At 45.0% G+C, this 27574-nt stretch overlaps 1 protein-coding gene across 2 annotated transcripts in view; it reads right to left on the bottom strand.

The window, feature by feature from the left end:
• Positions 1–27574, bottom strand: part of GRK3 (G protein-coupled receptor kinase 3) — a 66338-nt gene that overhangs the window by 32819 nt on the left and 5945 nt on the right. For both annotated transcript variants that reach the window (XM_050318371.1, XM_050318372.1), the window contains exons 2-3: positions 15692–15768; positions 1731–1804 (exon numbers count right to left, since the gene is read on the bottom strand). In XM_050318371.1, the coding sequence (XP_050174328.1) occupies positions 1731–1804; positions 15692–15768 (151 nt within the window). The remainder of the gene's footprint in view (positions 1–1730; positions 1805–15691; positions 15769–27574) is intronic.

The raw sequence follows: 27574 nt of genomic DNA on the forward strand, positions 1-27574 counted from the left end.
TCTAACACATCCTGTCCCTGCCAGCACAGCTTCCACTCCTGACCCCAAGAGAAGGGAATGTCATCAGGTACCCGACACTCCCCTGGCAACTTGCAGCTCCCTTCTGGAAAAGGGGCTGACAAAGGATCTCCTCAAAAACTGGCATTAGAATTCATTTGTTTTCAAGCACCTAGAAGCATTTCTTTTTTTCTTCTTCTTCTTTTTTTCACCTTTTTTTCCAAATTCCTTTTCTTTTCTTTTTGAAACCGATCAGGATGAATCACTCATCCCGTTAAATGCCTGATCGTGACTCCAGCTGCAGTGATATGAAATCCCTGGAGTGCGGAGCTCTTCTACATCCAGCAATTTTTAATGTAGCAATGCACTCACATTATTCTACATGTAATAAATGCAGCAAGTAAATCAAATATGTAAAAAAAGGAAAAGCTCCTGGATCCGGTATGTCACAGAGGAAAACACAATGAGCCTCTCTTTAAATATCCTTAATGGGATTTTTCCAGAAGTACATGACAAAGCACTGAAATTCTTTTGAGGCAACACTTTGCTAATAACCTAAAAATACAATTTTGAATTGTTTCAGAGATAAAGAGGGATCTAAAAATATCTTGCTAAACAATCTGGTACAACAGGCCTTTTTGGATTACTTATGACAGTGATATCGTCAGTGCATAAAAAGATGGAAATGACAGGAAAAGATCCATTATTGACAGCAGGTATCTGATCTGAGTGGGGGACAGTGTATCACTGAGGACTGATCCCCAAACCGATCCCAGCCATTTGTGCTTGTAGCCTACTGGCACAAAAGCATTTAAATTATCAGCTCAGAGTGAGGCAGACAGAGCTATCCCAGGGAGCAGCTCTAATTAACCCTGAGCAATCAGGCATGTGCATGTCTGCACTGAAACCAGCACCTGGGAGAGGATTAACTGTGGGTTTATAGTGTCACAAATGGAACAGAGAGTGAATGAATGGAGGGATGGGGCTCAGGCCGTGCAGCAGGGGTGGCTGGGGGAGGACATGGCATGTTCCTTGGAATTACTGGTCCTTTGGGATGTGCCCTGGGCTTGGTGCCTGTCAGCTCCTTCACTGAGTAGCTCGTGACAAAGGAGTACAACTCATGGATCTAAAGCCACCTCTTGTGTCCCTGTTAGAGGATCCTCTTACCTCTATGCAGCTCTGCCACAGCAACTCCCAAAACATCTCACAGAATCAAAGGATATGCTGAGTTGGAAGGGACCCACAAGGATCATCCTGGCCCTGCACAGGACCATCCCCAAGAGTATCATCCAAATGCTTCTGGAACCCTGTCAGGCTTGGTGCTGTGACCAAGACTTCCCTGAGGAGCCTGTTCCAGCAGCAGCTTCCATCCTACCTTCCTCCCACCATGCCATGACACCCCAGATGCACTCTGTTAGCTTTTCTACAGGTAAAAGGATGTTAGGAAAAGGCCTGAAGGGTTTGAGAGTGTCATCCCAACTCTGGCAACTCTCACAGCTCCTTTCCTAGCAGCCCATGCAGCTGCTCAAAAAAAATTGGGCAAAACCCATCTATGCTACTTGAAATACTCTCTAAGAGTCCTATACCAAATTAGAAGATTGATTAAATATTCACACTGCTACACATGGACCCCCTCCTTCCCTCTCAGCCATTCCCTGCCCGAGGAGGAGCAGCACAGCCTTCCTCAGCCTCGCTCCCTGCAGAGCCCCAAACCTCCCTCACTGGCCACTTACCTCTTCATAAAACTTCAGCTGGGGGACAGCTTCATCTATCTCATTCATGCAATAGTCTTTAAAGAGCAAAAATCCTGGAAAGAAAAACAGAAAACTCAGAAAAAAAAAGGTCTCATTACGATGATGACTTGTAAAAAGGCACCCAAAACCACCTAGGTACCATCAGGGGCTGTAAATACCTGTGTGAGCATCCCCACTTGCCAAGGTTTAGGATGCTGATTACCAGGCAGCTCTTCATTCCCAGCACAAAGGGATCCCAAGCCTCCCTCACCTCCCACAGGTGTATTAAGCCCATTCCCACTCCTACGTGCTGAGGATTTTATGAGGCACTTCCATAATGCACCAAAATATCCCATTCCTCTTCACAGACCACATTTTCTTCCTTTTTTTTCCACACTGAAAACAAGACACTATTCATGTTTGGGGTTTTCTGCAACAGATTTACCTACATTTTATTGATAAAACACAGCCTCTTTTGCATTCCCATTTCAGAATTACCGGTTCATGTTACCTCTAATGGGCTTTTATTGCACAATAAATTACACCAGGGTCTTTACAATTCCTTTGCAAGTAATTTAGAGCCTGACCCCAGCACCCAGATGATGAGGATCCTTCCATTATGAGCATTTTAATGCAGTCACAAGCTTCATCCCATGGAAGCACCATCCTTCCATGCCCCTGAGCTGGCACCTGCTACCCTGGTACTTCACACAGGGTTCTGTGTCACAGGGGTGGGCTGAGAACTGGATGAAGTCACAGATGTCCCCATCACTGCCAAAACCCACCCAAAGTTGCCCATCTCCCCATCCAGACCGTGCCCCTCCACTGAGCACACCCCTCCCTGCCAGCCTGAGTGGCATGGACCTGGTTTTGAGGACAAAACGTGCCACTTAGGGACCTGAAACAAATTCCTTGTTTCACACATGACGGAACCGGCGGCGGCACGGAGCAGAATCCTGCTGAATGGACTGAACTCTCCTTGGACAATGAACCAAAGAAGATTGCAGCCGGGTAATTAAGAGACTGAAGAGTGGCACAAACAGCGCTGAATGCACTGAAAGAAAAATCCCTGGCGTGGTCCCAGGTCCTGGCTGGGGACCAAAAAAACCCACAAACAACAAAAAAACACAACAACAAACCACAAAGACAACTGTGGGAGGAGTGTGAAAATATACCAACACACATTTCCAACAATGCCACGCCAAACATTCCAGCCCTGCTTAGTATTTTCCAAACTTTTTTAATTTAATTATGGCAGAGAAAGAAAAGGTTCCCAATCCCAGGGCACAGGGAACAATTGGAGGCTTATGCTGCCGTGGGATACAGTCTGCTCCTCCCCGGGGCCCTTTGGCACTGCAGTGCCATGTAAAAAACCAGATATTCCCAAAATTTACAGGCTGAGAGAACTGGGAATGTTCAGCCTGGAGAAGAGAAGGATGTGAGGAGATGTCACAGCACCTTTCAGTATCAGAAGGGGACTATGAGGAAGTCGGACAGGGCCTCTGCATCAGCAACTGGAGTGACAGGACAAGGTTTCAGACCAAAAAGGGGGAAATTAGGTGAGATATGGGGAAAAAATTCTTCCCTGTGAGGGTGGTGAGGCCCTGGCACAGGTGGCCCAGAGAAGCTGTGGCTGCTCCATCCTTGGAAGTGTTCAAGGCCAGGTTGGACAGAGTTTGGAGCAACCTGATCTAGTAGAAGGTGTCCCTGCCCATGGCAGGGGGTTGGGCTAAATGAGCTTTCAGGTCCCTTCCCACCCAAACCATTCTATGATTCAAACAAATCCGATTAGACTTAATGTTCTCCAGACTGGAATTGTTTCTGTTTCGACCTCCCATTCTGTCAACAGATCCTGCACTTCCCCGGCAGCACAAAGGAAATCTCCTTTACTGCTGCTCTTGGATTGAGTGAAAAATGATCAGCCAGAAACTGCAGCTCTCGGATAATGGCAAAACGAAGTGACAGATGCAGCATTGAGTAAGTGACAGGAGTTTTAAGAAGTTCAGGGAGAACTGACGAAGAGCACAATAAGCACAGTTAACGACACACAGAAAAATAAGCCCAGGAACAGAAAGCAGGAATTAATAAAATGATAGCGTTAAGTAACAGCTAAAAAGAACCAGCAATTATTTATGAAATAAAGATGCTGACAGCTTTGGCTTTAAAGATTCCTTCTGCTATAACTATATAATTTCTGCAACAGCCAGATCACTGGTTGTTAAGGGAAGAGAAAAATATTTTTTCAAAGCTTTTTCTGGTAACACCAAAGTGATGGATGATATCAATAATATACACACAGTGCGAGGCAGCACCCAGCTCCCAGACTCCTCCTTCCCAGCCTCTGGACAATAATTTTTCCCATTATCTTTGTATGGACAATCTTAGGCTAAATTTGCCAAATGCCATGAATTGCACCGAGACTAATTAACAGGCAAAATGTCTTTCAAGGAGGGGTAAAGGCCACCCTTGAGGTTTGCAGCTCAGTCTTCAGAGGATGCTCACAGGCAGGTAGGGATGGGGGTGAGGAGAGCAGATCCAGCCGAGACACCTCACCTGTAACCAGGTATTCCCAGAGCTCATCTCCAACCGGATGAGATCCTTTTCACAAGCTTATTTAAAGCCACCTGTTTGCTAGCAGAGCCTTTTAAAAAAATAAATAAAATTTATTTGTAATGTAGAGCCCTTCTCTTACAGTTTTAATAAAGAAACACTGCCCATTCAGAGAATCCCATAATTGTTGGAGTTGGAAGGGACCTCTGGAGACCATCCAGTCCAGCCCCCCTGCCAAGGCAGGATCACCTGGAGCAGGTGACACAGGGACATGTCCAGGTGGGTCTGGAATGTCTCCAGAGAGGAGACTCCACAGCCTCCCTGGGCAGCTGTTCCAGAGCTCTGCCACCCTCCAGGGAAAGAAGTTCTTCCTCAGGCTAGGGTGGAACTTCTTGTTTTACTTTATGGCCATTGCTCCTTGTCCTGTCACTGGGCACCACTGAACAGAGTCTGGCACCATCCTCACACCCCTTGGAGATATTTGTGTGAACTGATGAGATCCCCTCTCAGTCTCCTCCAGACTAACCAGTCCCGGCTCCCACAGTCTCTCCTCATAAGGGAGATGCTCCAGACCCCAAATCATTTTTGTGGTCTCCACTGGACACTCTCTAGCAGCTCCTTGTCTTTCTTAAACTGTGGAGACCAGAACTGAATCCAACACTCCGGATGTGGCCTCACCAGGGCCACTGGCTGGGATTGAAGTCACCTTCTCAATTCACACTTCCCTGGCATTTTCCTGCCCTGCTCCCAGTGTCATGGCAGCAGGACTGCCTGGTCAGCAGGATGGGCAGGTGTGGAGCTGCTGCCAGCTGGGAATGGTTCTGCCAACATCCCCCAGGACAGCAGCCAGGAGGGCCAGCACTGCCTCTGCCTCCTCCAGCAGTCTAAAGGTCGCCTGCAGCCACAACACCACCTCTCCATCTCCACCAGAATGCCAATTAGCTGAGAGCATGGAATAATAAATAAAATAAAATAATAATGAGGAACTCCATCATAAAACACTTGGAGAAAATGACTTATCTAGTTTGAACTGGAATTTTATGAGTATCCGATTCAAACAACCTGTTAACAGGAGTAAATAAAAATCTTATTAAAGCAAACACGACCGACTAGGTGAGAGAGCTGAGCTAAAAATAGCCACATTTAGCCCCAATACAAGTGTTCACAATGTCTCTGATTGAAAGGAAGCTGCATCTATTTACAGCAGGCCTGAACGTGGTCCAAAATGCTGATGTAGACTCTTTCTAGTAGGCAAAATAGCAAATTAGAGAACAAAAATACCAAGCTGTTTCCAAATCCTAACGAAACGTGCTGTGTATAAATACGGAATCATGACAAACAAAGAAGTAGTGACATCTGCACCAGAGACGGGCTCGTTTCCCGGCACTGCAGCCAAAGGCTCCGGCTCCAGGCAGGAAAACTTTCAGCACAAGCCTATCAGGAATGTGGCTGGTGCTCTGCAAAGTGTGAAACACAGAGCTGGTCCCTACTCCAGGCATTTAAAGGTCTCTGACCCAAGTCCCTCAAAGACCTCTCCTGATCTTACAGGGCTGGAGTAACAGACCCGTCAGCACCAGTAACAGGTCTGGGTCATAGACACAAACATTAGGGGTAGAGGTTTACTATTAATCCATGTGAAAACTGTAATTCCAGCCAGGCTGCAGCTGTCACAGAACACCCAGTCAAGTTCAGATCCTGCTCTGCACCGAACACATACTCAGCTGCCACAGCACAGGGTTATTAACACCACCTAAGTGCTCCAGAATAGAGAGAACCATCAATTTCCTTCTTCAGGAACAAAGAGACTTGTTATTACTAGGGAAAACTGCATAGGAATCGTGCTTTGGCAAGGACCAAAGCCACAAAAATCCTCACAGCCCAGAAGGCACCACAGATTCCACTACTTTTCTTTCCCTAATCTATTCTTTGCTAATAGAGCCTAATGTTCATTCCCTTTACATTAAAAATAATACACCATAACAGACTGAAACATATTCCTGTGCATACAAAGCAGGATAGAAGAACAAACTGTATTTCATGAGAGGATGTGCATCCAATGGTGAGGAGCACAGAACAATTTCCCCAGAACAGAATCAAATTGAGCTCAAAATTAGTCTGCAAGTTGCCAGGTAGCTTGTTTAATGACGTCTAGAAATCATTATATGAAAATAAGCTTTGGCTAAAAGGTTTTAAGTGTTGTCAAAGAAAATCCTTATTTCCAGGCATATTTCCCAATAGCTTTTCACCCAGGGAAATCATTAACACTTGTTCAAGCTTGGGCAGCCCTCTTACCATATTGCCAGACCTGTGAACACCTTAAAGTCCTGCAGGGAGAGGAGCAGGAGAGCTCAACTGCTCCTCCAGCATGGCTGTTTGGGACACAGTGGAGGAGTATCCACAAATTCTGTGTCAAACCTCAAAGGCCTGATTGAACATGCAGATTCCAGCCAACTGAAGTCGAGTATCAAAGGCATTCAACATATCATCAAAGGTGAAAGAAAAATTAGGGTTGTACATAAGAAAAAGACTGTCTAATAGCACTAAACAAAGGTATATAAAAACATTCTAACTTTTAAGGACCACTAAACACAGAAGCATTTCATTTCAATCAATCAGTTATTGCAAAGCACACGAATAAATTCCTTCAGTAAAGCTCATTAAGGAATACACAGCAGTTAAGCTCTCCTTCTTTCTTCACTTGTAAACAGAAGAAACTCCCACCCCTTTGCAACTGGTATTAGCAGCTCCAGCAAGCTATTAGCAAGCTAACAAGCAGGAGAAGCTTAAAAACATCATGGTGGTGGATTACTATTTATTGTCTCTGTTCTTTCCCCACATCACAAGGATATTCAGACCCTACAAAGGGCATGGCAGTTGTTATTTTCTTGATCAGTATTTTTCCATTATACACCATTTTAAAATTACTTACATAACACAAGTCAATATCCCTTTATTATTGAAAAATCATACTTTTCCTTCTGACATGCTCCAAGCTATGAACTTCACTGTTGCCAATTACTGCACACACAAACTACACTGGGAGGTGCAGTTCTGCTCTTCTGAAAGGGCCCAGATCCATGAGTGGTTTTTGTTGGGGAGCAAGGCAATGGGATCATTTGATGAAGACATGGAGTAATTCCACAGCAGAAGGGTGTTCTCAAACCCCTGAGGCCAGTATTTGCTTTAGGAAGTTCTGCTCAATATCTGAACCACGTAAAGAGCCAAACTGTTCTGCCAGAGCATCAAGGAACTGTTGTACTGTGGTCAAAATCAAAACACAAAGCCAGCAGTATTCAGTTAGTAAATACACACAGCACTTAGGTAAAGAGGAGCAAAACCACTAAAACAACAGTGACAGAGCCCAGTTGATTCTCCTGTAGGAATTTCTGAGCTTTCCTCTAGTTCATTCTGGCACTCTGAGAAAGCTGCTGTGAGCTGGAGGCTCAGAAACAGATGGTTCTGCTGCTCTTCACACTCCTTCCCCTTTTAATCACAGAAATTATGGGCAGAACTATCGAGAAACATTCAGAAACTGGTGTGCATATTTCTGACCCCACCTATACAATCTCCACAGACTCACACACATGTGTGAGAGCAGGTTATTACAGACACGAGTGGTGTCGGGGAAAGGGGCCAGGATGGAGGGAACCAGCTGCCTTCCAAGGGTCCTGCTCTCTCCCCTCTGGAGTCTGGGGATTCAGAGGCCTGACAGCGTCCATCCCTCACCTCCTGACAGTGCACCAAGTGACGTTCTCCAGCCAGACCTTGCCAACCCAGACCAATTCCTCAGGGAGCTGCCATGTGTATTATCCATGCTCTTTTATAGGACAGATATTGGTATGGAACAATAGTAGCATTTGAAAAGGAATCCATGGGATAACTGACAGCCAGAGCTCTCCAGCTCCTCTGCTCTATGCCTGCCTGACCGCTCCATCCCTTAAAAGCACTGCTGAAAGTGAGAACACTTAATAGCTCCAGTAATTTAGATTCTACTGACTCTGCTGCTGGTTCCTGAGCTGTTCTCCTGTTACTGATGAGTTATCCCACTGAGAGGAATGAGCAGCACTGGTAGGCCCAGAGAATCTGCTCTATTAGTAATACAGAGCTATGCAGGTAAATCTCATTAAAGTTGTTATTATGCCATGATACAGGCATGGAAAACTAATATTTCCCTATTTCACAGTGGTGTTCAGATGCTTAATTACTCCGTGAACTGTTTCAAGACACACTGATAAAATCTCCATGGGAGTGCAACCGTTTCAGATTGACTGAGGAATTGCTGGGTGGGAACAGGTGGAAATCAGGATTGTGTATGAACACTGATGGTGTACAAGGAGAACATTCCACCAGAAAGGGACTAAGAAGGTTCAGGTGAGTACAAGCAGATAGAAAACACAACTTTGGCACAGTATTAATCAAAGAATCTCCTGAACTGGAAAGGACCCACAAGCATCATCGAGTCCAGCTCCCGGTCCTGCACAGACACCCCAACAATCCCACCCTGTCCCTGACAGCATTGTTCAAACACTCCTTGAGCTCTGTCAGCCTTGGGGCTGTGACCTGGAGAGTCTGTTCAGTGCCTGATCACCTTCTGGAGGAAGAACCTTTTTCTGATACCCAACCTAACCCTCCCCTGACACAGCTTAAAGCTGCAGCAAACGGAGCTGGGAGAACAGGCTGAAGAGCCACCGCTGCAGGAGACCGAGGGCTCAGCTCTGCAGCTGTGGGAGGACTGAACCAACCACCCAGGGCCCATCTGATCCAAAAGGAATGAATTTACCTACGAGCTTCTTGGGGCAAACCAAACACACCTATGACAGGTGCACAGTGGGGCCGCTGCAGGTAGTGCAGGGCTGCCTGGTGTGTGTGTATGTTTGCTGGAAGCTTCACTGGAAACATCCGAGAGAAATGTCATTCAAATAATTTATAATTTGTTCTCTCTTTATATAGTGATATTGGTTAATATTCTCTTCTTCTCTCCTATGATACTGATTCAGTTCAAAATTTCCAGTCTGCCTGGAATTCTTTATAATTTAACCCCAAAATTGTGTAACTGCACTGCTCTGCTGAGATAAAGACTTTTTCTCCATGCCTTAAATCTTCCAAGAACTACACTGCATATAAATGCAAATATACCAGCATATGTACATTATCCATTATGTGACGTTCCAGATGATAGGATATATATTTTTCCTATTTTAAAGCTTAGGCTTAATCTGCAGCTCCCATGGGGAAATCACACAACTGAGCGTCTTCAACCCCCCACAAAGGCAGGCAGGGGATCAGGCTGCAGCCCAACAAAGAAATGCTCAATTATTTATCATCAGAAGAAAAACCCAAATGAATACATGCATTTTGATAGTGTCTTTGGATACTCTTTGTCCCTGACATCAAGACAGACAACTCCAATGCACATAAAATCTACAGTGGGAGTTTCATCAACATCCCTCTAAACAACCTTCAGTGTAATTCATGCCAAGTACCACTTTATTTTACCACAAAATAAGAGGGTGTTGAAAGAAATGTAGCTTCCAGTAACACTGAAATTATGACATAAAAAAAACAGATCATAAATCTAACACTAATTTGGTGAAAAACACGGCAAACAGCAGAACGGGCAGAGTTTTAGAAGGCTCTGAGGGTGGATTTTCTCTCTTTCACTGTTCCCTCCCGTTTGATGCAAGCAGAGAGGGGTGCAAGGAGCAGCTCCTCTGTGAGATATCTCACATTAACAGTTTCTCTTTCAGTTTACAGTCACACAGTTTCCGACATCTACTTGTGGTTTGGGTTCTGTGTTGTTTTTAACTGATCACAGAACTGTGCAAGGACAGCGTGGCTTCAACAGATCCCTGAGAGCCTCCTGCAGACTGTTCACAAACCAGTCTCAACTTGTATTGAAAATAAGAAATAACACAAGAAAGAAGAAGATCAGTCTTTAAACAGTATTTTAAATGTCATTTTTTGTTCATAAAGCAACTTCCTAATTTTTGGTGTTGTCGTCTTCTGTGTGGTGGCTGCCAAGTCAGAACCGGAACCCCAGAGAAAAACCACTTGAACAAACAACCTGGCTCCTTGATTTTACAGAAAACCCACCAAGTAACGATTTTCCCTGCTATATGGCTGCACATTATCTAGCATCAAAGTACCAGAATAAAGCAAAATTATAGCAGTGCTACAAGTCTCATGACAGAGCTAAGAAAAGTCATCCCTGCTCACTTCACAGCCAAAAACTCAGGTGCTTTTCTTTACTCCCGACCAAGTTTTATTGCCTTCATTGTTATTTCCTCGGAGGACTATTTAATTAGTCCAGAATGCCAACAGCACATAGATCTTCTGCTTAAATTAAACAATAGCTTAAATAATGCTCTAGGGAGGCACTTTTCCCAGCCTGTTATTTTTAGGTAGCTTGGGGAGTGCACTGCACTGCCACGCTGCCAGCACAAAGAGGAAGAGCAAGAATGTTTTTCTCAACGGATTTTAACTCCTTTCTAATGATTAGCACCAAAACTCTGAAATAATGAAGTAAGTCCATAACTAGAGAAACAAGCAACAGAAAGCATCACCCATTGCCCCCCAAAACACCTCTGTTGCTGTTCACACCTTGGTTTGGGGTTAGTATTTTTTTTTAAACAGAAAGTTGTCCCTGACCAAGCTGGAGGAAACAGCAGCCAGAAGGGTCATGAGCATGTTTCCCTTGAGCTGAGGCAAAAAGGTCCCTGTGCAGAAGAACCTACAAAATAGAGCAAACGCTCTGGAAGCTCAGCTGAAGAGCTCAGAACCCCCAGGATCTGTGCGGAGGGGAGCAGGATGACAGGAGCAGAGTAGGAGCCTCCAAGCCCCTCATCAGCCACGCGTGGGTAGGAGGCAGCACTGGTGCAGATGGCAAAACGCTCACCCCAGCTGGGAAGGCCTCCAGCTTGAAGCCTGCTGGTTGAGGAGGATATGAAAGACAGTGAAATGAATCACCCAAGAAAGATCATCCCTCACTATGCAAAAGTGGATGGTAAATAGGGGGAAAAAAGTGTTTGTAACTTGTTACACGACACCTACAAGTTGGTTTAATTAGTTCTTCTACAAGTGATGAAAATAAAGATCCAGCTTCAGGGAGGAAAAAAAAATGCAAGTTACTTCCTAGGCAAGGTGAAAACCTTACACTTCAGCAAGACCAGCTGCTGAAACAGCTAAAATACGTCCTGTTCTCATCCTTCCCAAGGCCCAAACCCAACGGTTCCGTGAAGAGATGAGAAACTGAGAGGGGTGTAGACAAACCACCACATCCCACCAGCTTCAAGAGATGAGAGCAGCCTATTTGCTTTCAGGAGGGAACCAAACAGTCATCAGAGAACCCAAGGCTCAACCAAAGCAGGACATGACGCTGTAGGATGCTTTTGCATCACATCACAGGATTTCTAATCCAGCTTTACTCCCTGAGGAATTCCCTCACAGGTAGATGCAGTTTGCTTGAAAGCCCAGTGTCAGACACAAGAGTCACTGAATTATAAGTGGCAGCAAGTTTGCTCCAAAGCACTTAACCACAATAATCCTGTTCTAAAGCAACATTATGCCCTAACTGACTTCCTTTAATGCCCTCAGTCACCCTGGCTGCAGCAGACCCTGATCTGCCCTGCAGCCACACTCCTGACAGCTCATTTCCCACCTGCCCTCTGAAAGCAGGGGCTCTCCAAGGGTGCCCACCCTGCAGGACAAGGGAGCACAAGAACGACTCCACGTGCAATCTTAATGCAGTTGTGGAGTAGATTCCACAGATAAATTATGGATATCGGGATACCAGAATCTCAGAAGGGTTTGGGTTGCAAGAAACTTTAAAGCTCATCTCATTCCACCCCCCTGCCATGGGCAGGGACACCTTCCACTAGACCAGCTCGCTCCAAGCCCTGTCCAACCAGGCCTTGGACACTTCCAAAGCCATCTCAAAACGTCTCTTTTTCTAAAGAAACTGATAATCTGGTGTTGCAGCAAACAGGATGTGGTAAGAAGAAAACAGCTAAGGTGGTTACGCACTCGGCTTCGAGACACGCTGTACTTCCCCAAGAGGCTTCTGCTGGTGGAGGAAGCAGCTTCTGCAGGAACAGCCGGCTGTGCTGGGCTGTCAGCACTGCCAGAGCTCTCTTCTGGGTGCTCCGACAAGCTTCACGTCCTCTGACTCATCGGGCCATTCTTAGAGAGTTCAAGATCATTCTGGAGCATCGCCCCAGCAAACAGCAGTGCCAGTGTCAAGAGATGAGGGCAGCTTATTTGCCTTCATGAGGGAAAAGATGTAAATAGAGAACAGACGTTTGTTTATGCAAATATGATTAAGCCTTCAGGCCATTTCCACCCCTGGTGAGTTTCCTGCTCTTAGTCTGATCCTAAAGGTTTTGGTTTCCAAGCCCAAGCTGCCTGTGTAGCTGCACACCTGGAGGAAGTGGCAGGGAGGAAATTTAGGCCAAGCTTTGACAGTGGGACCTGGAAAGCATTGACCCTAAAAGGATTTTAGGGCTCATTAAAGATAAGCACTTGGAGATGATGAGACCAGCACCATAATTAGACACATTCATAGGGAAAGATCCACAGGAACGACTCAGCATGACATCAGAGCCCTTGTATCAGACAGCTGATCAAAGCCTGGGTTTACATTTGAAAGGATACTGAAAACTAGAAAAAAAACCAGTGACCTGGAGCTGTGAGGAAGAATTCAGGTCTAGGGGAAAACAAGCTTAATACTCCTCATCTACAGCACTTGCCAAGGAAAAACCAGGTAGCACAATGCAGTTTTATAGTCATTTTAAGAGGATAAAGCAGTGGATACTGGATGGCTCTTCAGTTGAAGACATAATGGCCCCAAGGAGCCGGTAGGAAGGGATGAACCAGCAGAATTACAGCTCAGAGATTCACTTCACCCGGGTTCATTTAGACTCCACCCCACACCTGCACACCCAGGACCTGCCCTACCTGTGGTCTGGCCCCATCCCTGCCATACAAACAGACAACAAGCAGAACAAAAAAGTGATTAGACTTTTAATTACCTCCCTATATTTCTTTTCACAGCCTTTTTGCATAATGCTTGCCTAAAATTGCAGGTACTTTACCACAAGCAATTATGCTAATGTCTGGAAACAGAGCTAATTGAATGGCAAAGAACACGCTAGAAAACATAATAAAATTTAAATGAACAACCACAGTAAGGAAATAGAATATTTTCCAGTGCAATGCCAAGTCTGCTGTTAAAAACAGTTGTGTTTAGCTTTAATCTTTTTTTTTTTAATTCCATTCTAAATCCTACTTTAGCTTCAGAAATAACTGAAACTACAGCAAAGTGGTAACAGAAGTGCCCCTCTTTTCCAGGTCATTCCAGACAAGTCCTGCTCTGACAGTACCAGGGGAGAGGAGGAGAAAACCCCTTCTCTCTGCACAGCTGTAGCTCTGCAGCTCAACATCTGGGCAAGAAACTAATATGTTAATGAAATTCCAGGCTCTAAAATTCCAGGATCAATGGCTACGACAAACATGGGGGGAAAAAAAAAAGAAAGATCTAATCCTCCCAAAGTTCAATTACCCAGTTATAATTGCTGTCACTTATCAAAATAATTGCAACAATCCTCACTGTTTCTCAGAACCAACTGGTAATGAAAAGCATTCAATTACATAAATATAAATATCCATTACATAGAAGTTGGTCTGTTTGACTTCTTTTTTTTTTCAGGGGAAAAAAAAGAAAAAAGGAAAAAAAGGACTTCTTCATTTCACTGTCCCCAAACAGGCTCAGTTGAAGCCAGGCTGTGTTTGGTTGCTTAAAATTCTGCTTATTTTGCAACTGCCATGCTACAGCAAAATATTAATGATTCAGCACAGGCATCTGAGCTGAGGCACACACTGAGGTGTCAGTGCAAGCAAACGAGGTATCTGCATTTATGTGGTAAAATTTTTGGCCACAATACAAAGTCATAGTTTCATGCATAAATACAGACCACACATCAGCCCAAAGATGCCCCTGTGTCACCACCTTTCCCAGGAAACGAGGTACAGCAGCACTGTGTTCACTGCAGTCTCACTGCATTTTAGACAGGAATAAAACCATTGACCTCTTCGAGTTTTTCCAACCTGCTCCCCATTTTGCAAGACAGGAGCAGCTGTGCTGTCCCAGCCAACCCACTCCTCAGATCTGAGGGACAAAGATTTCACAAGCCTCTCATAAGATCCATTCCCTGCTTTACTACCCACCCTGCTACTAAAACAGGTTTCTTTGTATCCAGATTTTTTCTTACTTAAGACTTTAAGTCTCTGGAAAATGGACTAACCTCATCATTTCTGCAACAGCTTCTCTGGGTTTGAATAATGTTCAACCTCACTTCTCCCTTTCGCCACCCACGTCACACCCTATTTCAATACTTCCCTCTAGGTCACATTTAACAGACTGCTCAGCACGGTCTGCTCATTCCCACTGCTCTTTCCTGGACTCTTCCCAGCAGGTCCATGTATATTTTGTAATCCACTGCCAGAATGGACACAACATTCTGCCAGAAGAGGATTATTTCACATGCCTCACTGGCTACAACCCTGATTTTATATTTAGCTGTGTGATCCAGCTGAGCCAACACAACCCAGGGCTCGTGTCACAGCCAAGTCACTGAAACACGTCCACCCACCCCGAGGATCTGCACCCTGTGTTTGTGTGATTGCTCCAGCACACAGCTGGGGAGGGCACTGCTGGATCTGACTGTGGAGCACTGCAATTTTCCCCTCCTGCAGTTTATGGAGTGTTTGTAACTCAGCCCTTGTCCTCGGTGTGGTCACAGCACGCCAGCAGAACACAGAGGTTCCCGAGCCCTGCGCTCGCAGTTAACTAAAACACTGATCTCTGACGTTCCTCTGCAAACTCCTTGGATCCACCCTTCCATGGAATACTGATTAACTGCTGCACAGGTCCACTTTCCCAGACTTTCACCCCCAGCACAAAGCAGTTTCACCCAGGCCACATCTCCCCTTGTTGTGAGCAAGAACATGAAGTCAGAGGGTCAAGACAATACATCTGGGATCTCTTCTACTCCTGCTCCCTTATCAACAGGCCCATTACCTCTGTAGAGGAAAAAAAGTTTAACTGATGTGACACATTATATTGTTGACAAGCCCATACCAAGTAATATAATTTTCTCTTTGATGTTTCCAAATAATTTAATTATTTTCCCGGTAGTTTTCCAGAACCTGAAGTTGACAGATTGCCTTGCTTCGTCTTCTTCCCTTTCACAACATTTTGTTTTATTGAAGACCTTTGTTTTACTAAGTCCTGTCCATAGTCCATGGTTCTTCAGACCATCTACAGCACTGATTTCTCAGCAGTCATCACAGAGAAATGTGAAAACCAAGCCAATCTTTAAAATATTTACATAGCATCTGATTGCAATATGACTTACCAATTTTCTGATGAAAGATCTTGTCAAAGGTTAATTCACCCCTTTCTTCGAGGTATTTCTGCATAACACTGCGGATACTGAAGGAAAAAAAGAATAAAAAAAAAAAAAGAAGAGTTACTTGAAATTGCTTCTTTTTAAATCAGGCCTTTACCATACTTTGAAGAAAAGGATCAATGAAATGAAGCATCCACGGAAAAGACTGGACAAGCTGGATCAACGGGCTGAGGGCAATGAGGTTCAACAAGGTGAAGTGCTGGGTCTTGCCCTTGGGTCATAACAACCCCACACAACACTCCAGGCTGGGGGCAGAGAGGCTGGAGAGCTGCTCATCAGAAAAGGACCTGAGGATGTGCCCAGGTGGGCAAAGGCCAGTGGCACCCAGGCTGTACCATCCATGGTGTGGCAGCAGGACCAGGACAGTGCCCATCCCTGTGCTGGCACTGCTGAGGCACCTCCAGTCCTGGGGACAGTCCTGGGCCCCTCACGACAAGAAACACATCGAGGGGCTGGAGCGTGTCCAGGGAAGGGAACAGTGCTGGGAAAGGGTCTGGAGCACCAGAAGCAGCTGAGGGAGGTGGGGGGGCTCAGTGGGAACCTTCTCACTCTCTGCAACTCCCTGACAGGAGGGGGGAGCCAGGTGGGGGTCAGGCTCTGCTCCCAGGGAACAAAGGACAGGAGGAGATAAAACGGCCTCAAGTTGTGCCGGGGGGGGTCAGGTTCTCCCCAGGGTAGGGACCATATCAGGTCTGGGCCTCAGGATGATCTCTGGGGTCACAGCACTTCCCAGGGGACACCCTGGTCACCATTTTGATTCTTTATTCCTGCATCAGGTTTCAGCTCCTGTAAAACAAACCTACAAGTCACTCCGAGCTGCCTCGGGTTTTAACACCGGAGCTGCCAGGGATCAGCAGAAAAGGAGCCAACAGCAGCTCCATTAGGCACCTCACTTGGCTGCAGTGCACTTAACATCTACTTTGCCTAATTTATAATGTCACAATCTCTCATTTAAACCACATTAACAAAGATTTCCTTTATTTGTCAAGTAACCTCAATATTCATTGTAATATAATGCCTATAAAAATTTCATATGGGCAACAATACAAGTACATAAATTTTACAATCAATGCAGGCCAGCAGTGCTGGGCCTTAATAAAACAACTCTACTGTCACAGTATCAAGTCAAAATTCCACTGGACTTTCTCTGTTTCCAATTTTAAAACTGATATTTTCATACATGCTATGTATTATTTTAAAAATAACCTTGTACAAAATACTGATGCTCTAAACCATTAAATATCACTCCTATTTCTGTAGTAGCAAGACTGAGCACCTAATCCTTGTAAAACACAGGCTCCAAACTATTTCACGTGGGATAAAAATGAATAGGTCGGTTCTTGCAGATAAATTTTAACATTTTCAGAAGAACAACTGGATTTCTGTGGTTATTTCTCATCCATTTTTTCCTCTAAGGCCTCTTCAATAACAAGTAATTGTGCAGTCATGGTGAGTAGCAGAGCCCTGCTGACCTCAGAGACCATCCCCTCCCTTGTGCTCACACAGACTCCATTACCTGAGCCTCACAATTATTAACAAATAATAATTATTAACAAATAATAATTATTAACAAATACCTCATCCATTGAGGGAGGAAAGTATCCACAGTCCTCCTGAAATGAGGGCCTGAGGCATGAGGAATTACTTGAACAGAAAAAAATCTATAATAAAAGCCAAGAACTTTGCTGGAAGGCCCTAAACCCCAATCCAGGAATCTATCCTATTAATAGTTTTACTGTATATCTCCAAGGCCCACATGGAACACGGATCTATGAACACTGTGATCCAAAGCGAGAACTCTGGAGGCCAACCACCACATCAAGTTAGACAAGAACTGGGAGGGCTGAACACTGTTAATCAGGTTTGAGATGATAAATTATTCAGTGACGAACTTGCTGTTTATTTGTTCTTTAAGAACTGGGTCTGCTCTCTGTGTATTTTAACAACCTAAACAAAACACTGATTTCAAATGAAGAGGGAGCAGTAAACAGAGATCACAGAATCCCAGGCTGATTCGGGTTGGAAGGGACCTTAAAGCTCATCTCATTCCACCCGCTGCCAGGGGCAAGGACACCTTCCACTAGAACAGATTGCTCCAAGTCTGTCCAACCTGGCCTTGAACACTTCCAGGGATGGGGTAGCCCCAGCTTCTCTGGGCAACCCATGCCAGGGCCTCACCACGCTCACAGGCAGGAATTTCTTCCTAATATCTAATCTAAGTCTTTTTCCAACCAAACCTTCCCCTTGTCCTGCTTACAGAAGGACCCTCTTGTAGATAAACAAGCTTGGTCTGAGTCACCAAAGCCCCCAAGTTCCCCCTCCTCAGCCTCCTGGCTGCCCCGAGCCATCAGCGCTGCCATCACAACCAGCACTGTCCTGTTCCCACTGACCACCAGACCATTAGTAACAAAATAAGCCTTTTTCATAATAATGACATGAAGAAAGCTTTCCTCTGCTCCAACAAGTGCACTGCAAGAAATTACATCAACAGATCTTAGTCTAGACAATGGGAGAAGATAATGAAAATTTAACGTGTGACTGAAGTGTCCACGAAAACACTGATTGTGTAACGAGCAAATCTCTCCAGCGCCTCTCCTCCTCTCCTGACATCTCATACTTCTGGTCTGATGGATAACGTGTCAAAGGAACAAAACGTTTTTTTGCAGCTACAGAATCTGAACAAATCTGTAAAATGATCACAGGAGTTCACACTCCAGCTCCTCAACAACACTCCCACCCCTTTAAAATCATTTCTCCTTATCCATATGAGTAAATAGGAATAAATTACATGGAGTGGATTACGACTACCCAGAACAATCACCTCCTAATTCTCACATGGAAGTTAAAAGGTAGAAATCCCATTGAGTTCAAAGAAACAAAGCAGAGTCCGTGTATCCTTCACAAGGATGGAATATTTTAAAATGGAGCTTAGCACGTTCCACAAACAGGAAGGAAGGTTCCCTCTCTGCTTTTGTCTATTGACTCATTAGTTGCCCTACACGTAAACAATCTGGGACTAAAAGCTGCATTTCACAGAAAAGCAGCCATTTCTGAAAAGCCTTCCCTGGCCAGAGATGCCGTCAGCACAAACCATGAGCTAATGCGAGAAGTGGCCGCTTTTGCACAAGTTCATCTCGGTTCACAGCATGATCTACCTTAATAGCAGCACTCAAAATGGGCAGGAACAAAAGTTGGCTAAAAACGAAATCCAGGGAGACTTCAGAAACAAAAGTATATCTGACTGGACTGCAGCAAAAACCTCTTGAAAAAATACCAAACAGCAAAAAATTCAGACACGCTCCGTTTGTGGTCCACAGGCCCCAAGTCAACTGAAATACTAGGACAAGTATGTTTAGGGAAAATCAAAAATCAGGCTTAAAATGTTGTGAGAAATGCAACTTGGACTCTGGGTACCTCTTTCTGGGTACCTTTTTCTTCGTGGAAAGGGAGGTCAGGCATTGGAAGGGGCTGCCCAGGGAGGTGATGGAGTCTCCATCCCTGGAGGTGTTCAAGGAACGACTGGAGGTGGCACTCAGTGCTCTGGTCTGGGTGACAAGGTGGGGATTGGTCACAGGTTGGACTCAATGATCTTGGAGGTCTTTTCCAACATCAGTGATTCTGTCATTCCATGACTTGCAGGTTTAACTGGCCCCACATTAAGCAGGTACCTGGGAGCACAGCAAAGCCCCAGGGCCAGAGGCCCAGCAGAGCCCACCCCACAGTTGGTCAGAGAGAACTCATGTAGCAGTGACACAGTAAAGTGGTTTTGGGAAATGAGTATTTTTGCAAATGAGACACATACATTGACCCTTGGCAATGCCAACAGTCCCCAGGTGCTGGGGATGTGGGCAGCTGGGTGCTCCTGCATCTCTTACAGCCCCTGGGTGAAGCTGCCCTCAGAGAATGAGCTGAACAAACGCCCCAGGGCTTGCAGAGTGGGTCAGAGAGCACTGCCTGCCCAGAGCAGGCGGGAGGATGACTATCTGCATCATCATCAAACCATAAACTCTGAAAACAGCACAGGTCACTCCAACCTGGGCAGCTCCTCCGCCTCAACAGAAAAGGGATTTATGTCAAGCATGAGCTGAAAAGTCTGCTAAAAGGAGCTTCAAGCTCCATCTTGAAGCTCTAGATACTCCAGCCAGTATCCTGGTCTTTCAGACTTGATCAAAGAAAGCCGCTGAAAAGCAACCTTCAAGGTTAAAATCCATTCTGGAATTAAACAGCTCTTGCTGCCTACAACAGCCTGCCAGGGCACAGGCAGCAGTCGCAGTGCCAAGGTCGGTACAAGCGGAAAATGTCTACTCCAAGACACGTCCGAAAAACTAAGAAGAAAACACATTATGTTCTTTCCAGCACAGAAAAGGACATGTGCACAGCAAGAGCATCCGCAATCCTCCCTCTCAGATGAGCTACAGCAGCAGCAGCAAACCAGAAGGTCCCTTGGAGAGGAGCTCACCCAGAGCCAGGACTTGTCCTTGGCTGCAACCAGAGCCAGTGCCAACAACAATCAGTCTTGCTGTTGGCCTGTAACAGATCAGGAATAGTCTGTGACTCCAAGGATAAGCATGGCACTCAGGAGAAATTAAACTTCTGCTGGGAGTACAAGTGTGTCTGCCACAGAAGGCCTCCAGGATGGCCACTGGAGTCCGAGGAACGGCCCATCAGGCAGCCCCACTCGACAAGGGCAGCAGGAGCATGACTACAGTGGAACTGGGAATATGGAGAAAACAGGAGTTGCAGAGGAGAGGAAAAAAATTAGCACTTGTTTTGGTATCTCCAAGACAGATAGGGAGGGACTTTTTCCGAGAGTACATAGTGACAGGACAAGGGGAACGGCCTCAAACTGAGAGTACATTTAAATCAGATATCAGGAAAAATTTCTTCCCTGTGTGGGTGGTGAGGTCTGGCACAGATTGCCCAGAGAAGCTGTGGCTGTCCCATCCCTGGAAGTGTTCAAAGCCAGGTTGAACAGGTCTTGGAGCAACCTGTTTTAGTGGAAGGTGTCTCTAACCCTGCCAGCGGGTGGAATGAGATGAGCTTTAAGGTCCCTTCCAACCCAAACTAGTCCATGATTCTATAAAATTTCTGCTATTCATTTTACATGGATCCTGTCCCTGAAGGTTTGTTACAGGAGTTCTTCTGAAAGCACTTCACACCTTGGAAGGGGAAAAGGGCAAAGAATGAGGTGACAGGATGTATCCATATACATACTCCTACTGTTGGAACTAAGTCAAGAAGCTACTTACTGCTGGTCTTCTTACTACTGGGTCTTAAAGGAGTTTTTAATTATTTATCATCAAAGCACAATGATTTTTTCTTAAAAATCAATAAGAGTTCAGATTTGTGGGATGTTATCTGTTGTACAGGTGCAAGTATATACACCACAGCTTGAGAAAGGAATGTCTGGCCTTGTTGCCAACACTAAAGAACGAGAGCTGCATTAAGAATGAGCAGTTACAGCCACTAATACATTCACCTATAGGCCGAAACAGAAACAGGAGAACAGAAATACAAAACAAGAATGAAACAGCAGCTTTACAGAGACTGAGGAGAGCACAGTTCAGAAATTAACTCTGCCAACATTTCCTGTATTGTCACGGGCAGGTCATAAACTTTATCTGCTCAGATCCCCAGTCTGTAAAATAAAGCTGGATTTATTTTTTCTCTCCTTTGTCGTCAGAGCAGGTACCATCCCTCTGCCACGTGTGGCTGCTGTATCCAACAGCACACTAAGCTCCTGATGGCTCCAAAAACTACTCACGCTAATAATTATTTCAAGAAAATGCCAGATATTCAGCAACTCCACGGCCACTGCTTTGTCTGCCAAGCTTTCGCAGTGCCAGTATCCCTCTGCACTCCCAGCATCCCTTCTACACATCACACAGTCACCTTCACTTATTCCTGTGTCAGAGGTAATAAATAGTGAGCATTCACAAAACATTGAACCCATTTCATTCTGCTTCCTCTCAGATTGCACCCAGCTCAAAGTTCAGCAGAAGTCAATACTTCTCCAAACGACTTGGTTCTCAGATGCTGTAAAAGCTATTTTACACATTGTCAGTTTGGTTCCAGCAGTTCATCAGGCAAATTCCCAGCTCAGAAAGTCAGAAAGGACCATCAGACCATTTAACCTGATATATTTATCTATTGCTTGTAATATCACAGAATCACACTCAGTCTTGGAGGTCTTTTCCAACCTAAATCATCCTGTGATTCTGTGACTAATTAGCACAAATGGTTGTTCTACTCTCATTCTCACCAGCTGACAAAGCAGTAATGAGTGAATCCAAACTTTGATTTCTCTCCATAAACATGGCACACCATGTGCATACCACCCCCTTCCTGGGACAGAACGGGGCTCTGTCATTTTCTGTCCCAAGCTCACCCATTTCTGCCCCATTTTCTGCCCCCACTCCCCCTGAAGTTCACACCAAGCCCCCTGCCAACTCATTTCATTGCAATGAACTAATGCTCTTAGAACTGACGTGGACGATTAACAACATATTTCACCCCAGAGCCCTTTGTGATGGAAGGGATTAAAGCTCAGCAACACCTGCCCACACTCCCCTCTGCTCCCTGCGTCAGGAGACAAAGCAGCTTCACTTATGCAAATTATATTAATGCAGAAGTTTACAAGGAAGTAGCCAAAACCAGTAGCTGCATAGTTAGACTTCACAACACTCACCAGCCTCATGTTCCTTGAGGATCACTGGCATTATCAGTGCTGAAATCTGAAACTAATATAAAAGCTTCTAAGTACATGAATTTTTCAGGAATAATTACGCCAAATTGCAGTGTCAAGGACTTGCCCTTCCACCAGATTGCTGCTGCTGAGAAATTACAAGAAAGAGAAATCAGAGCAAAATCACATCTCCTCGCTCTGACTGCAATTAAGTCATTCACCAATCATAAATTACTTTTTTTTTTAAACAAATACAAAATTACTGAAGACGTGCCAATTTTTTTAATCTCTTCCGATCTCAAATGTTTAGAAGTTTCTTTAAAAGTAGCGTGCAAGTATAAACGCTGACTGAGAGACCAAGAACTACGGCCAACGCCGACAATCACCTCTGATTTATTTATTCATTTATAGGCTCAGGATGAAATTTTACAGAGACTTTAAAAGTTTATTTGCAGTATCCAAATCCATCATAAAGTTGCTAAAATTGGACCAAAGATCCTGCCCCAAAGGCCTTTGAACCGAAAGCATGACAGGGTCAACAAGCACAACTCAAAGCACTGGCAGAATGGCCCACAGCCATTACAGCCAAAAGTAGGTTGTTTTTTTCTCTTTGTACAAGTGCATTTAAAAGGCTTAGCAATGCGAGATTGATCAAAAGGGAAAACTGGGATGAAATATTTGGCCTAAGAATCAGATCTTTCAAAGCTCTTTCAAACAATAACTTAAAACTACAGGAATGCTCCTGTATTTTTTCTCCCCCAGAGGAAACCAGCCCCTGTGAAAGGCCACACGTCCCTCCAGAGCCTCACATCCCAATTCCATGGCAGTGATCCTCCTAAAACAGAACCAAGAAAGAGGTGTAAAATTGTCTCTTCATTGATTTTTTGCTTCCCATGGTGCACTTTAACCTGGCAGTTATTTTAAGGTCCCAGAGGGTAAGGGAGAGGTGAGAAAAGTCAGTAATCATTAGAGCAGAATCACAGAATCATTGAGGTTGGAAAAGACCTCCCAGTCCACCCTGTGACTGATGCCCAACTTGTCACCCAGACCAGACGCACTGAGTGCCACCTCCAGTCATTCCCTGAACACCTCCAGGCATGGGGACTCCACCACCTCCCTGGGCAGCCCCTTTCAAAGCCTGACCACCCTCTCTGTGAAAAAATTCTTCCTGAACAATTTGAACAATTGGGAAAACGTGGGGTAAAAAAACCCACCAAAACCCTTAATTAAAAAAAAAAATAAATCAGAGGATTGATGTACTGAAAATGAACAGAAGGTGATGGGGAAGATATGGGGAAGCCAGCCTGGAGACTGAAAAACAACAGCAAATTATAGAAAGGCTCAAAAAAGAAGGTCACTCACAAGGCACTGCCCGGGCCATCCCTACAACCCACCAAAGGCTGGGAATTTGGGCCAAGAAAGCCAAAACACTGGAGCACAGCCAGCAAACAGCAGCCAAACTGCTCCTGAGCAGCCCTGCCCATGGCACAGCCAGGCTTCTTTCACCAGACACCTGAAACCTCACAACATCCACCCACGTTTTATCTTCTTTTAACTGAATTCCGGAATTGTTTAGGTTGAAAAAGTCCTCTAAGACCATCGAGTACAACTGTTCCCCAGCACTGCAAGGGCCACCACTAACCCATGTCCCCAGGTGCCACAGCCACACAGCTTTTAAGTCCTTCCAAGGGATGGGGACTCCATCACTGCCCTGGGCAGCCTGAGCCAGGGCTGGACAACCTTTTAAGGGAAGGAATTTTCCCAATACCCAATTTAAACATCCCCTGACACAACTTGAAGCCATTTCCTCTGGGTACCAACTGGATCTAACTCCATTCACCACCACTCACTGGACCCACCATCACTCTTTTCCATTTAAAGCTGAGTTTAACCCAGAGCTCATTTTTCCTGCTGAAACTGAGGCAGAAACACAACAAACAACAGCAGCCAAGCTGCATCCACGGAGCCATCACACAGAGGCTCATTCTGCACTCAGCCCCTCAGGACAGAGGTGTCTTTCCCCAAGGTCTGAAGCACCGAGGATTTTATTGGGATCCCCAGAGCTTTTTAATTTTCCAGGAGGATGCAGAAGCTGCTGGGAGCTCTTTTCTCATGTGCTCCTTGAGCAGAGGTAGCAGCTCCCTGTGGGTGACATGCATCCATCCGTTCCCAGCTCCTGCTCCAATGCCATTCCCAGCTCCATTCCCCGGAGCCCCCAGGGCTGCAGGAGGTCGTTGTGCAGCTGGTGCCCGTCTGCTGCACATGCTGGACTGAATCTCTGCGGCGTTTAATGACGGCTTTGATCTGAGCAGCTCCACCAGATCCCGAGAAATCCGCCCTTTCCCCGGTTCCTTTCTCAATAGGACATGACACATGCTGACAGGACAAATTCCTGGCACACTGCAAGGGGACTGGGGGGGTTCTATGTGGAAGTAGTTCCTTCAAACACTCTCAAAAATTGTTATTTATTTATGAAAGGCATATTTATATAGGTGTTTACTCAGTACTGGAATGATTTTTTTTTTTTACATAAGCATGGAGTTGAAGCTCCTTCTCTGGAAAACAGCTCTATTTTCTAAGCTAGAAACTGCTGCTTTTACATCAATTTAGTTCAATTAAATTATGTTATTTGGTTTATGCACCTGGACCTGACGGCTCCTGATAGGCTTTTTAGTAATTTTATTAATTACCAAAAAAATAAAGCTATTATTGATAAGAAGATTAAACCAGGCCATTCCACATGATTTCACCAGAACAGAAACCAAGAGCTGCACACACTCGTGTCCTGATGTTATAGTTCCAGTGTTGGCTGAAACCATTTCACATGGGAAGGTCCAGGCACTGAAAAGCCATCATAGCTATAAAAGGAGTAAGAGCTATAAAGTTTATTAATTTTATGGAAAAGCCACATCTGGCAGGTCCCAGCAGCACCTGCACTGGATCACACAGGTGTATCACACCTGTAAAGAAACATCACATTTTAGAAGCTTTCCCTGAAAACACACCTAGAAACATGCCTCTGTTTTAGCTCAGAACAGAGCACACTGATCTCCTCCCAGATCACCCTCATTTACTTTTTTCCTTAATTAAGGTAATGACACCCAAGGGAAGGTCTATGTTTCAAAATATAAGCTGCAATCTCACAGCAGTCACACAGGAGAAGTAATTGGAGCATCTCTCTGAGGGCTAGATCTCTCCTTCCTGTGCCCAGAGGTGCTCCAAGCACCGAGATGCTCAGGAGTTCAGACAGTCAAGGGCCTCTACTAAAGCTCAGAAAATCCAACTTCAACTCCTGCACCTGCCAAACGACCTACACGTGAACAAAGGTACATCAGGTATTTTCTAACTGGCTCCTGATCTGTAAAATACAGCTAACAACAATCAGTGCCCTTCCTCCAGACTCTCATTCCTTGTCTATTAAAGCTTTGCAACAGGATCTTCGCCCTCCCATGCTCTCCTGTCTGTTATCAAGGTTTGGGACACTGCAGGTACAACTAAAAACAAGTGAACTCCCAAGAGAGAGAACACCCAACTGGAGCTGAAAGCAGCATATCCAGCAAGCAGGAGCCCTCCCATACAGCCTCCTACACTGACAGTCCATATCCATCCCTAAGCATGCATTCTTCTCAAGAAAGTGCTGTAGTACAAAGCTAACTTGAGATAAAAAGCAAGTACATGTTGTCAGCAGCCCCAGCATTCTGTATGCACACCAAATTCATTATTTTGAGAAAGCCGTTTCTTGCTACCTTCACAACCAAAACTCCTGCTTGACAGCAAAGCTGGGAGGTTGGATTTCCAGCAAACATTTCACTAACTGTCATCTGTGCTTACCCTGAACTAGTCCACCATAAACCCACAAATGTTCAGCCTTTATTATAATGGTAGTTCAGAATAAAACAAGTCTTTCCCCCTCCTCAAGCAGTTCCCACATGAACCCCCACATGTGCCTTGTCACCCAAGCAATGCTAAATAGTAAGGTAAGCTTCAGTCTACTGATGTAAGCTTCAGATTTTGGACATCATGAAGTATTTCTTCACAGAAAGGCTGGTCAGGCACTGGAAGGGGCTGCCCAGGGAGGTGGTGGAGTCTCCCCATCCCTAGAGGTGTTCAAGGAATGACTGGAGGTGGCACTCAGTGCTCTGGTCTGGGTGACAAGGTGGGGATTGGTCACAGGTTGGACTCGATGATCTTGGAGGAGTTTTCCAATCTTAGTGATTCTGTGATTCTACACACTTCATCATTCCTGAACACGTGAACTAACCTTCAAAACAGCACACTATTATGAATTGCACTAAACTAAATGAACAATGGATTTTTTTTTACCACAGTCATCAATAATAATACATTGAGGAAATAAAAAAAAAAGAGAGGGATAGTCCAGGACAGGACACAAGGATGATGGGCGAGTGCACTCACACCAGCTCTCTGATACCCTCTGAACAGCATAATCACCCAGGGCAGGGGGCAAAAGGCACACTCAAGTGTCTGGAAAGCACTCTTGACGGTATTTCTAGCGCTTGGAAAAGTGGCAGACGCCCTGGAGCCTCACTGCAATGAGAAGACATTCACCATAGCAAACAGCACGTGCGCCTCCTGACAACAATGCTTTAGGAAGTGCAGTGACACTCAGAGCACCTGTGGATACTCCTGGTGAAACACCAGAGCTTTATTCAACAGGGTACTCTGACCTTGAGAAGTACAAACCCACACTGCTAGCCTCCCAGCACACCTACTCTAGGTTCACCTGCAGCACTTACTCTTCTTCTCTTAATACTTGTCTGGTCTACACCACATAACCACCCATCTTTCACTCTCACTCCACTTTACTTCCTTTATTCTTTGCTTAAATGCTCAACTCAGTGAGCTGTAGTAAAGCTGCAAAATAACAGATTAATTTATAAACCCGTTGCATTTAGAATCCCTTTTCCTTCTGTAATTTTCACAAGTTACACATCAATGGAACCATTTGGCACAGTCTGAGTGTCCTGCAATGCTGGTTTCAATGTCTTACTGCAAATTTTTCAATTCCATTTTTAGTAAGTCCTGGAAGTTGTGTAAAAATATCAAGAAACAATCGTGCTTGACACTAAAAAAAAAAACCAACACTGCAAATGTCAAACAGAAACCTAAACTGTTTTGCAATT

The sequence above is a fragment of the Myiozetetes cayanensis genome, unplaced genomic scaffold (assembly GCF_022539395.1).
Source record: "Myiozetetes cayanensis isolate MyiCay16 unplaced genomic scaffold, myiCay2020 scf21, whole genome shotgun sequence".
NCBI classification, from domain to species: Eukaryota; Metazoa; Chordata; class Aves; order Passeriformes; family Tyrannidae; genus Myiozetetes; species Myiozetetes cayanensis.